The sequence below is a fragment of the Gadus chalcogrammus genome, chromosome 1 (assembly GCF_026213295.1).
Source record: "Gadus chalcogrammus isolate NIFS_2021 chromosome 1, NIFS_Gcha_1.0, whole genome shotgun sequence".
In the NCBI taxonomy this organism is placed as follows: Eukaryota; Metazoa; Chordata; class Actinopteri; order Gadiformes; family Gadidae; genus Gadus; species Gadus chalcogrammus.
In genome coordinates this window covers 13,567,042-13,580,074 of record NC_079412.1, presented here as the reverse complement: position 1 = coordinate 13,580,074, position 13,033 = coordinate 13,567,042, and the positions used below count along the sequence as shown (strand labels likewise).

The window sequence follows — 13,033 nt, the reverse complement described above, 5'->3', positions numbered from 1 at the left end:
TGTCGATTCCATCCTGCATTGATTTTTCACAAACACACGCACCTGCTGAAGCAGCTTGTCTCGCTCGCTCTGCAACACAGCGCCGACATCATCACTCTGTGCCAAATCATGGGCATGTCGACGCTTCTCTCCCTCCAGGTCTGATATCACCTGTTAGTCACACCGACCAATCAATCAATCACATGAAAGAGATTCACTTTTCACAACGCACTTTTTTTCATGAACCAGTGCGGCCTGCTTTACACCTCGGCCTGCTTGACACATAACAAGATTTTGCGTTCTCACAGGGCCGACTGGAACAACAAGCCAACGCTTCTCTTCAACACACCGGAAGCTTTGGCTCAATGAAGCTCTGTTTCCCCGTCCTCTGCCTTGTGGCCTATTTCCCAGAGATAGGCATGTGTGGACATTGTCTGATGCGTAAACAATATGACCGCGGCTTACAAAGAAGTGCACGCAAACGCATGTTGAACAGGTCCTGGTGACGGGAGGACACAAAGAGCTGGGCCGGGCCCTGGGTGGTTGGGCGGAACCGTCTCTCACGTGTAAAGAATACTTAGGGGGTGTGCCTCTGTACTCCAATGCGTGTTAATCATCTAACCTTTTCCTTGTTCCCTCCTCCCATTTTGCCACCCCCACTATAAAGCCATAACGTCTGGCTGCAGGGCTAGCCGGTGCTGCAATAAAAAAACGAACGAGGCAGATCAATACGTTGATGTGTTTTACCCTCCGGTGCCGCATCTCCGCCGCAGCCAGCTGCCCCATCATCCTCTCCTGCATCCTCTTGCAGTGCGCCATGACCAGCTTGAGCACGGCCCGAGGGTTGGGCCCCACCGCCCCCGCCCGGGGCCGCCCGTGGGGCTGGGCCTGGGCCTCCTGGCGCTCCACCCCCTCGTTGTCCCGCTGCAGGGCCAGGAAGGGGTCGCTGAGGTCATACTGGCCGTAGCGCTCCTGGATGAACGAGTCCCTGTGCTGGGCCTGAAACGCACACACACACCGTCCCAAAAGAGTTGCTACTCATCGTCGTTGATTTTTTAAGGACGGACAGACGGACGGACCGACAGAGAAAGACAAAACAGACAGATGGATAGGCAGGCAGAGAGACGGACAGACGGATTGACAGGCATAAAGACATGCATTAAGACTAGCTCGGGGCTGCTGCTAAAGGAGGAAGCGATAGTCAGCTAGGGTTTGGGTGGAGGCTCTTTCTGTCCCGCGGGGAGAAGAGGAGGAGCTCTCCTCTGGGAGCAGGTATGATCGTGACCATTTAACTGCAGGTGTGTTTGTGTAGCAGTGGGTGTGGATTGCCATAGATACTTGATGAAGTTCATTTTTCACACTGTTTTAAAAATGCTTTAAAATTCCGAAATCCCAATGTGTGTGTGTGTGTGTGTGTGTGTGTGTGTGTGTGTGTGTGTGTGTGTGTGTGTGTGTGTGTGTGTGTGTGTGTGTGTGTGTGTGTGTGTGTGTGTGTGTGTGTGTGTGTGTGTGTGTGTGTGTGTGTGTGTGTGTATGTGTGTGTGTATGTGTGTGTGTATGTGTGTGTGTAAGACACACACAGTGCAAGCACAAGCAGATGGTTTTCTTGCATCCTAAACACAAACATGTGACCCCAGGCCGTCCAACCCCCGCTAGGGGCAGATGTTCAGCTTTCTCTGGGGATACAACAGGGGGATATACAAGGCTTTTGAGGCACAGGCGCGCACACACACACACACACACACACACACACACACACACACACACACACACACACAAAATCCGCAATGCTGGAATGATGGAATGATGCAAATAAATCACTTTAAGGGTTTTAAGGGTGTTGACTTTTGCTGCCTCCGTTGCGAACTTCCCAAAAGTTTTACCCAGAAGGTTTGTTGAGACCCATATGTAAAGGAATGAGGAAAAATGGAAGGAAACACGATAGGACCGAGCTGACCCTTGCCTTGCGGCTGGGATCTGTCAGCAGCGGATCTCATTTGCTCTGTGATGGACGTGCAGGCCTGAGGAATGCACATGCTCAGCTGGCTTACACTCTGTGTCGGCCTGGCTACCATGGAGGTAGATGGCCGTGGAGATGTGAATAGGAGAAGTGAATGGGCTGCCAAGACACCTTGCACGGGGCACTGCTTTTTTTTATACTGCCACACATCATCACCTTCATCAGCCTCATCATCATCACTGTCTCCTCAACATCAACATCATCATCATCATCACCCCGATGATCACCATCACCCTCCTCATCCTCATCAACACCACCATCCCGATCGCCATCATCTCATCTTACACTCACTTTCTGTCTAGGCTACACGTAAATATGCATGAATTCCACACACACACACACACACACACACACACACACACACACACACACACACACACACACACACACACACACACACACACAGTCTCTTGGGGCATTATTATGGAGCCATACAATCGAGTCTCTCCTTGCACTGAACAAAGGAGCTGGCCCTGTGAGTGAGGAGATTACAGGGCTCACACAAAGACACGGCCTCCATTCCTTAGGCCCCTTGCATTGTCTGCATGCCTGACCCAGTGTGAGAGCGAGCACTGGTCTGTGTTTGTGTGCGTTAGTCTTTCTCCTTAGGTCCCTTTTAGTTCCTAAAGACGGGGTGCATGGGAAGGTGAAAGCCTGTTGTGAGGATACATTAGTCTGTGTGTTTTGGTGCTTGTGGGTGTGGGTGTTTAAGGCCTTGACTCTGGAAATCGGGACATTTTGTTTTGGTTTTCAGGTTCAATGAATGGCTGCATGGCGATTTTAATAAGAGGTTAAACGGACCAAAGCGGCCGGAGAGAAAGGCCTGTCCAGTGTGTGTGTGTGTGTGTGTGTGTGTGTGTGTGTGTGTGTGTGTGTGTGTGTGTGTGTGTGTGTGTGTGTGTGTGTGTGTGTGTTTCTTGCAGCCTTGGCCTAAGGTTGGGTCCCACAGTCTCCTGGGCCTAACTCTGGTTCTAATGACAGAGTGTGCAGTCCGCTAAAAAAAGGCACAGCGAACACATCCTCTCTGGAAGGCTCCCCCATCCTCTCGTCAACGGATGACTGATTACTGTGCAACATATGCAGTCAGCAAATAAACCAGCAAAGATATGTATTTATCCTGTATAACCCAGGGTACTCAGATTCAAAGGCTACTTTGCATTTTAACCAAGGGACCTTCGCAAATTTGCTTTCCAATAAATTGCGTTTTGTAGTCACTGTGTCGTGTATATTTCCTGAAACGTTTTCTATTTCTTTCAGCAAAATCAGTGGGCCCCCAGAGGCCGCCTAAGATCCTTTGTTTAGTCAAAGTGCTTTTTTACTCCATTTTAGCTGTAGTCTGGGGGACAGAATGAGTCAGTCAGTAAAACCCATTCAGAGAGATTTGTTCGATTTAGCCGCCATGTCCGGTCTTGTCCTCCTCTCTCTGTGTGTGTGTGTGTGTGTGTGTGTGTGTGTGTGTGTGTGTGTGTGTGTGTGTGTGTGTGTGTGTGTGTGTGTGTGTGTGTGTGTGTGTGTGTGTGTGTGTGTGTGTGTGTGTGTGTGTGTGTGTGGGTGGGGGGGGGGGGGGGGGGTTTGGTTACCTCAGTGTGATTCGGAAAAGGGCCAGCACGTTATCTTGTTACACAAGTCCTTTTCCCAGACTAATCAATATTGTTTGGGTAGATAACATAAAAACACTATAAATGGACTGATTGATTTGTGTGTGACTGTGATGTGTGAACGAGAGAATGAAAGAGAGCCACACAAAGAGACAGAGAGAGAGAGAGGGTGAGACACAGAGACTCTGGTGTGTCCCTCCACACTCTCCTTGAACGTAGGGTATTTGGCATGAACAGCTGGCTTAGGGGTACGTGGGAACAGTCTGCAGCCCTAGTGAACTAATCCACCTCTGGGTAGAGAGTACACAGATGCAGAGACTGGTCCACATGACCAGGCCTGTCAGATCTGAAAATGCTCCTTCTATTGAACCAGGCCTGATTGTGTTACACACATCTTCCCCACATCCACAGGTGAGGGCATTAAATTACCCTTTTTCAAGTAACAATGCTCAGTCAAAGTTTAAAACACATACGAAGGTTCTTAGTAGCAACAATGATTGGCCTTTTCTAGTTCAGGAAGAACTTGTGTGGGCTAAAGGTGACCTGCCCATCTCTTCAGCTTTCGTTTCACCATTATTCAATGGGTTGCGCAGATAGAAAGGAAGGCAGTCCAGTTAATACTCAGTATTGTCATTTAGTCATTTAGCAGATGCTCTATTCCAAGGCGACTACATTGTTTACAGAATCATGTCATTAATGAGCAAGTGGGTTTTAGCTTCTTGTTCAAGGATTCCTACTACGAAACCGGGGATGGAACCAAGTACCTTTTGGCTGAGAGTCGACCCCTTTGGCCCCTATGTTATCCTTCCCCCCAGGTACCATTCATGCCCCGATGTTTGCCCCTCTCTTCCTATCTGTCTGTAGGGTGTCTAAGCTCTGAGAGTTGAATAGTGCAATAATACTCCAGGCAATACATGGTGCGTGGGGCGATGCCCATGACTCCCAAGCAGTTTCCTGTTTACAGAAAGCTGCCATGTCTGAAAAGAGTTTCCTATCAGCCACATTCCATTCAGCAGTAGTGGTAGAACGGCTACAGGACCCGTTCTATGCAGTTTGAGTCGTTTCTTGACCCAGAGAACAAGAGGCCATAGTGATAAACCGAAAGTGAGACGTTACCAATAATAAAAAAGTAGAACACAAAATGTGCATTTTCCGAGAATTGTGCATAGGGCCACGCCTCCTCGCCAAATAAACTCACCGAGATCTCACGCTAATCTTGCCCTGGCATTTCCTGCCAGTAACAACAAAACCCTATTCATCTGCCACTTATTTCAAAAGGCAAGCCCTACATGGCGGCTAATACCGTACTCGTCACTCCACTATAAAAGATTCCACAACAGAACCAATTGAAGCCACCCATTCCTTAGCACTGTCTTGGCTAAGTTTAGGAATAGATATGTCTGCAGTCCGTGCTCTTTGGGGACCTGAGAACTGGAAGGACACAATCTCAATGATTAGCCCCATGACCACTGTTGTTAAGAGAGTCTGGGGAGGGTGTGGTCACACCCTCCCCATGAAGTATGTCCTCATGACAACGGAAATTGTACGGTACCTTGTTGTCTTAAGATCCTCATCAGGCACTAACTCACAGGACTTTAATTACATGAATGTTGTATGCTTCCACTTTATTCTATTTGGGAGATTAAGAGTAAGACCCTGTCTACATTAACCCGGGTAAATGTAAAAATGCACATTTGCAATGAAAAACGATCTCCGTCGACACTATTGTTATCATATCGTTTACGGAAGGTTTTGCATTCACGTTCCACACTGAAATGATTTTGGCAAACAGTCGTTGTCATTGTTACGCGTCTCCCGCCACACCTCTCTGTTTAGATTTAAGGCACGTGATCTGCGTCACTACAGTTTGAACTGGCGTCTTTGCGTTTTTTTCCCATCGCTTAAGCACAGCAAGTTAAGAGCTCGCCATCGGCGTTGGAGTAACGAATATGTATTAAACAGTATGACGAGTTGTAACTGAAGATACATAAGTAAATTGCACAGAGAATCATTCATTCACCTGCCATGTTTGTTTAGATGAGCGTCTCAGTCTCGAGCGCAAGCTTGTGTCAGTGTCATGGCAGTGTCATAGCAACCGAACGTCATCGTCTCTGAAGCCTTCGTCTACCCCTGATCAAACTCCAACGCAAACCAGGAAAACACAAGCTTTATATAGTAAACATTGTAAAATATTGCCGCAAGAGGGTTTGCGTTTGTGTGAATGGGCACCTTAGGCCCTTAGGTTACTGACCACTTCCTAAATTGCACAAGTGTGACAGAGGGGGTAGAGATAAGGAGTCAGTAAGTACACATCAATGTGCTCAGCTTACTGTCAGAGCCGCGGCCACCACACCCTCCACCCACACACTAAAGCCGTGACGCCGCATAGATAAGAGGCAGACACCAAAGACTTACTGGTCCGTCCTAGGGCAGTACCTTCCAAGCAATGCTAAATGCAAACGGTAACCGCTAGCGTGTCTGTGTTAGAATGACGGGTGTCGTTCTAATGGTAACCATGCTTACTGTTAGCGTGACCGGCGCTTAGAATAACCACGCTTACTGATTGTTAGCCTGGCGGGTGGCGTACTAATGATAACCATGCTTACTGTTAGCGTGGTGGGTGCTAGGAGTAACCACGCCTACTGATTGTTAACCTGGCGCTGTTAGCATGGCAGGTGCTAACGGTAACCACGTTACTGTAAGCATGGCCGCTGTTAACTGTAGCCATGTTTGTTAACATGGCGGGTGGCCTGTTAACGGTTCCAATGCTCGTGTAAGCATGGCGGGTGCTATCAATTACCATGCTGACTTGCATTGCAAGTGCTTAAAGTGACCATGCTTACTTCTAGCAACCCGCCATGGAACATTAAAATGTAGGCTGTAGGATAGGTCTGAGAGTTGTGAAGAGAGAGAACACGAAAGAGCAGTGAGGATTTTGAAGCCAACCTAAAGAACGAGCCCTTCCTCTCTTTCCCCCTCCCTCCCTACGTCGCTCATCCGTTGATAAGGGTTTGGTTTCATGCACCTGCGGTAGACCAGCAGGATGGATTCCCCAAGCGAATCAGGGAAGAGTTGATTTGTAAGAAATCGTTAATCATAATTAATCATAATAGACCGGATAAAAATGGCTAATACAAAGGCAGGTGCAGGCCACCCGAACAGATATAATCACAGCGCATATCACTCACTGATAACTGATGGCAGGCTATTTAATTTCTTCCACTCTGTTAGCCAGTAAGAACAACCATGTAGTACAGCAGTTCCATTTAACAGATTTAACGTCAGCAGTGATTTATTAGCAATAACATTTGGTTTGGATAGGATGGTGCTGAAATGCAGATAAGAATCTGGTAATTACAATTATTACAAAAGAAAATATATATGGTATATCGCCAACGTGACAGTCCAACACAAATATAAACATTGTCAGTGAGTTGAATTAATTACATATAATTAAAGTAGGGATGTCCGATATTGGCTTTTTTGCCGATATCCGATATGCGATATTGTCCAACTCTAAATTTTCGATTCCGATACCGATGTCGATATTTGGGTTATTTTTCCTCAAACCTAATTTAGGTAACATTACATATCTCCTGTTGTGGAATTAACACAACATGCTTAATGTTATTGTGATGCCCCACTGGATGCATTCTTGAATGCAACAAGGCTTTCCAAATGTTAACATTGTCTGTGCAAAATAAGAAAAATACTTCAACTTAATTTAAGGGAAAAGTGCCATGTTTATTTTTTTTATATTTTTATTTTTTTTTCAAAAAAAATCCGATACCGATATTGACCGATATTACATTTTTATGCTAATATCGGGCCGATAATATCGATGGGCCGATAATATCGGGCATCTCTAAATTAAAGTGTTATCTTTGCTGAAGGATCAAAGATTGTGGATAAGGCATTGTCCTGGTTTCACCTGACTTCAATTATTCAAGTGCTGTATTTGCTCAGAGCAAATAGCAGTTTAGGGGCGGATCTTCGGGCAGTCCCAGGCCTGACCTTAAAATCCCTAGCCAATCTCAGAGGAGTGGTCCCTTACTCCGCTAGAATAAGACCCCAGAATCCCTAACCCGCATCACAGAGGTGTGGTCCCTGACTCGGCCAGAATAAACATTGCACCATGTGACGTATTGTGGTGCAGTGTGTCTGACCATGATGGATGTGTGTGTGTGGAGTGTGCTCCCTGATCGAAAGCTAAAGGTCAACGCTGTGGTTGCTGATGCTTCAGGGTGTGTATGGGACAGCGTTGTGTTACAGACTGAATGTGTCTGCAGTGCTAACTTACTACACAGGCGATGAAATGCTCAAATTATATTTGCAGATAGGGACTATATATGGCCATACTTGGCCAATACTGCTGTCATAGCAGCACAGATATGCAATCTTATCTGCACAAAACACTGCTCAAGCTATTGTTTATGGAGTATGGAAACATGCCATCAGGTTAAAAATAGATTGAACCATTGAGTGTTACATCAGATGGAAAAACGAAGCAGGCATTCCACATTTCAACCACATAGTGCAAAAGCATGTTCCTCGGTTGTTAACTAAACTTGACTCAGAAGTATGTTTGAGAGCAACCTATCAATTTATTTCTCCACTTCACAATCACTGCTTAATGCCAAGCTCGTATTGACAAGGCTTCCTATTCCCGAGTGAGAGAAGGACGTCAGACAACTGATAGAGAGAGTGAGAGCGTATACCGCATCTATCCTTTCCATCATTTTATCATCTCTATCATATCATTCTAGGGGTTTGGTGAATTATAAAGGCAAAAGTATAGTCACTCCTATTTAACGAATCATGACAAGAATCGATGACCAGCACAATTATGAACCAGAAGGTGGGGATCTATTTTTTGTAGATATTGTAGCAGTACGCCACACACACACACACACACACACACACACACACACACACACACACACACACACACACACACACACACACACACACACACACACACACACACACACACACGATAGGAATACGTTGGAATGCTGCACCTGTATGAGGTCATTCTCAGGAACATCCCCTGCGGTGATTGCAGCTATCCGATACCCAACGGATGACTATTTGTGTAGTAAGGACACAATGGCATCATATAGTTGAGGAGACGTCTGCCCTTAGTCGTTACCATCTAATAAGTAACCAGACATTGTGAAAAGGGATTGGTCAAAGTGCACTGGAGGTGCCATGCCGCCGAGAAGGCTTGGTTCAGAGACCGTTTCCCCATGGCTGAATGGTGTCGTCCCTAGCAACCTCTAGGCATCCAAAGTGCATTGCCCTGGGAGGATATAGTATGTGTAACAAAACATGTTTTGCTCAGGGAACTTAGGGGCTGTTTATCCATACATCTGTTCTATTCCAATTCAACCACTTACTTGGCAATTTTTTCAGGTGTTATGTTTAAAACAACGTCACCTGTTAAAGGGCTGTGTCCAAATGAGGCAGTTTAGATGTGACCGGAATAGGCTCATTCAAATATAACCAATGTTCTCTACACGTGACATGTCGATCCCATGCCAGCTGCTTCTTCATAAATGGTTCTCCCCAGGAGTTTAATTATATGTGGAGGAGGGGCATGGGAAGAAAAAGGTCTCCTTTTTTTAAGCCATTCACATTGGTTCACAGGACGAGAAAATAAAATTGGTAATAAGAGAAAGTACAGTTGGAGCAAAACAACAGCAGTGTGTGGCATACCAAGGCAAGAATAGAGGAGCAAAGCAGTAAGTAAGTAAAGATTGTGAAGAGCCACTAAATACACGACTAGGATCACAGCATGTCTCAAATATCACATTGAGATTATTTAAGTAGATATTGCAATGGAAGAATTAATGATTAAAGCTTCAAACAAAAATGGCATCATGGAAGGGCACCACCTCTCCCCATTAGAAGAAAATCAGCGGCAGTAATCACCCAGTCCCCCGGCCAAGTGGAGGTAAGGGAAGTTAGTGATTGGGGTTTAAAAGTCTCTACATCCACTTCCCTGTAAACATTGTGTGTGTGTGTGTGTGTGTGTGTGTGTGTGTGTGTGTGTGTGTGTGTGTGTGTGTGTGTGTGTGTGTGTGTGTGTGTGTGTGTGTGTGTGTGTGTGTGTGTGTGTGTGTGTGTGTGTGACTGTGTCTGTGTCTGTGTCTGTGTCTGTGTGTGTGTGTGTGTGTTGGAAGCAAGAGGGGAGGGGGGAGTGTGTGCTGGCTGTGTATAGCAGTAAGGACGAGCTAGAAGTCAGACAGTTTGTCCCCGGGGCAATTGTGTGGCACTCCTAAGTGCGCTGCGTAGTGAGTTTTTGGTCAAGTACTGAATGAGTCAGATCTGGACAGCCGCCATTAGAGATGTGTCTGAGCACGGCACGGTTGAACTGTTTTTCCCAAAGCCCTGAATGACATCAGTTTTCACTTGACGTACAACTTCATTCTAAACAATTCATCGCAGAGAGGGAACAACTGAGTTCTCTTGGGGACACAAACAGGAATCAACTGATGGGTTAAGCCTTATCATCCACTTGAACGCTAAAGAGCATACCATTGCAATTGTTTTCTCCCAAACACAGGGCAAAGGGTACATATGATTCATCTGCACTCTAGGAAATAACGTCTCTAGAGTGTTATATGTTTGTATGAAAAATAAAAGACCTTAAGGTCAGGTTTACAGCCGTCACTGGCCTGGGTCAACAGAATGGCTTCCATTGTCCTTGCTGACAATGTTTCCTCACCTTCCGGTTCCCGACTTTTTTAACATATGAGCTCATGCAGACTGCATGCCATTCTTCTTTGTTGTTCATTTTGAAGCTATCCTTATGGACATGAGCCATTCAAGAGGTTTGCATACTGCTATGAAAGAAAAAAAATGTGTTCAAACAAAGGTCAACTATTGTACAACTTTACTCATGGACGGAATAAGACGTCCGAAAACACAGAAAGGGGAGGCTCACCGAGATGGCGCTAGTTTTGTTTGTGAGAGCCTGTCTATGTGAGGCTTCATGTCCTGTCCGTTTTGGGGCGTAGGGAGCCACTTACCCTGAGGGCATGGACCACCACGTCCTGGGCCTCCAGCTCCCCTTCCAGGATGCTCAGCAGGGTGAGGAGCTCTGCCCTGCTCAGAGCCTCCACGTTCATCATCTCCTCCTGCACACAGGGTCAGAGACAGACAGTCAAATTCCACACGAGAGAGACGACCTAAAAAGAGAGACAGTCAACCAACAGATTGCGAGAAGGGGAAGATCTGAATCCGTTTTGCCATAATATCACACTTCAACGTGCAATACATAACAAATTAATTATACTGTAATAAAGCTCTTGTTTGCAAAACTTTACATGTAATTATTACAGTAAAATAAGGACCTGATGTCCAGATGCTGATATAATTAATGATTTGATGATTTGCTAATTAAAAATACCAGTTTTAGAACATAATAAAGGTTATGTAAATTATATCAGTATCATAAATGTGCTTTTAAATCCCCCTATGAATGCAACCTTCCGCCATACAGCACTCAGCCAGTGACTGTGGACAGGCTTCAAGAGAGTGTGTTTTTAATGAACGGAGGAGTGGGGCCATTGTGGGATGGACGGTACAGCTGCCCCCTGGGGTGCCATCTGTGGCCTTTCAGGGAGTCTGCGCTCTGGGTTATAAACAGGAAGTCATTAGCATATCTGAACGTGAGGTCCCCCGGGACAAGACTGGGGATGGTTGTCCTCCTCAAAACCGTGGTGTCCTCCTGAGCCACCCTGTCTGCTGTGGTTTGCGCTCTGATCTGAATACTAAGGACTTCTTACCCCCTGGCTCTTAACATCTCTCTTACCATGTGTCTCAGGCCTCTTGAGTACACATGGTCCAGACAAATCACAGCTTGCAAAACAGTAAGCTCCCTTTTTGCCCATACATTGGCTCTCACTTTTTTAATCTCTTGTGGGGCTGTGGGGCAAAGGACAAGAGCGGGAAGATGAACCCAAAAATGCAAAGTTATGATGCTGCAAATATGTGGTTAGCATACATCATGTACATGTATAATATACAGGTCTAACAAACATATATCTCGCTATAATATATTCAAAAAAATATTTTTGATCATTCTCAGAGCAGCTTCTACTCTTCAATGGCAAGGATAATGACATAGAAGTGCAAAGAATACTTGTTGGTGCCAGACATCTAGAAAGGCTTCCTTTGGAAATCCCTCAGCATTCTGGGGTACATCACCCTGAATATCAGCAAGGAACGGTCATCTTGTTATCACCATGTATTAAGAGTGATGGACTCATGTCATAAACAGAAATTCAGTACTTACAGGTGTATGTTGGATCTATTTGTGGTTAAACCAATAACTTGGACCTTAGGGTGAATCTTGTAATTTGGAGGTAGATATAGTCAGATATACATTGAAATGGCATCACATCTGAAACTTTATGCAGGAGAAATAAAATGGTTGCCTATTTGCACTGGGCTTCTCTTGAAAACTAAGAAAATGAAATTGACATTCCTGGGATGCAAACACCACAGGAATCGTATCACACTTTACCCAACTGGTATGCACTGTGTGTGTGTGTGTGTGTGTGTGTGTGTGTGTGTGTGTGTGTGTGTGTGTGTGTGTGTGTGTGTGTGTGTGTGTGTGTGTGTGTGTGTGTGTGTGTGTGTGTGTGTGTGTGTGTGTGTGTGTGTGTGTGTGTGTGTGTGTGTGTGTGTCGTTTTCTGTATATTTTGTCCATCTCTCTAAGCCATGATGCAATGACTTTTTAACATGCTTTTGTGTTCTTTAAAGAGTAAGAATGAATTTCCGTTCAGGTGGGATTGCACCGTCCATCAGTCTCGAAGTGCCTGTTCAGTGGGATTCACCTGCCACCTAAGTACAATTTCCTTTTATTAAGCAGTCATTCTGAATGAGCAGGAACACAATTAAGCTATAGAACAGAACAAGCGCTTGAAATTGATTTTAGGCCCACATCAATCTAGCCTAATAGCCCATTAATGAAGTCACACCCACAGAGATGTTAATAGATCAACGTGCACCTGGAAGCTAAATCATTCACACAGCAATAAGGCCTGACCAAAAAACTCGTTTGGCACATTTAGGCCGTTTTACGCATTTATAAACGTTGAAGACATTTCGCTGTGCCAAAGTTTAACACGCCGACAAAGATTGGTGCAAGACAGGAGACGCACGCGTACAATTTGATGACATACTTTGAAAATTTTCTTTGTTATTACATGATCATGTGTGCTACTCCACAGCAACGATTGTATAGATAGTCTTCAAAATAAACATACCTTCATGCGCTATAGCTGCATCAAGTTTCCAAATCCCAAAAACGAGCCTCCACCACCACTTATGTGAATTAAGGCAACCCCGGTAGCACAATCAGTGCTCTCGACTCGCGAGGATAGTACGCACAACAGCCATCCATCGACAAGATAGACAGCCTAT

At 45.5% G+C, this 13,033-nt stretch overlaps 1 protein-coding gene across 1 annotated transcript in view; it reads right to left on the bottom strand.

The window, feature by feature from the left end:
• LOC130382716 (CTTNBP2 N-terminal-like protein) overlaps positions 1-13,033 on the bottom strand; it is a 17,378-nt gene extending 4,345 nt beyond the window's left edge. The window contains exons 1-4 of the mRNA XM_056590601.1: positions 12,877-13,033; positions 10,632-10,739; positions 727-978; positions 43-150 (exon numbers count right to left, since the gene is read on the bottom strand). Coding sequence (XP_056446576.1) covers positions 43-150; positions 727-978; positions 10,632-10,739; positions 12,877-12,882 — 474 coding nt within the window. The 5' untranslated portion in view covers positions 12,883-13,033. The remainder of the gene's footprint in view (positions 1-42; positions 151-726; positions 979-10,631; positions 10,740-12,876) is intronic.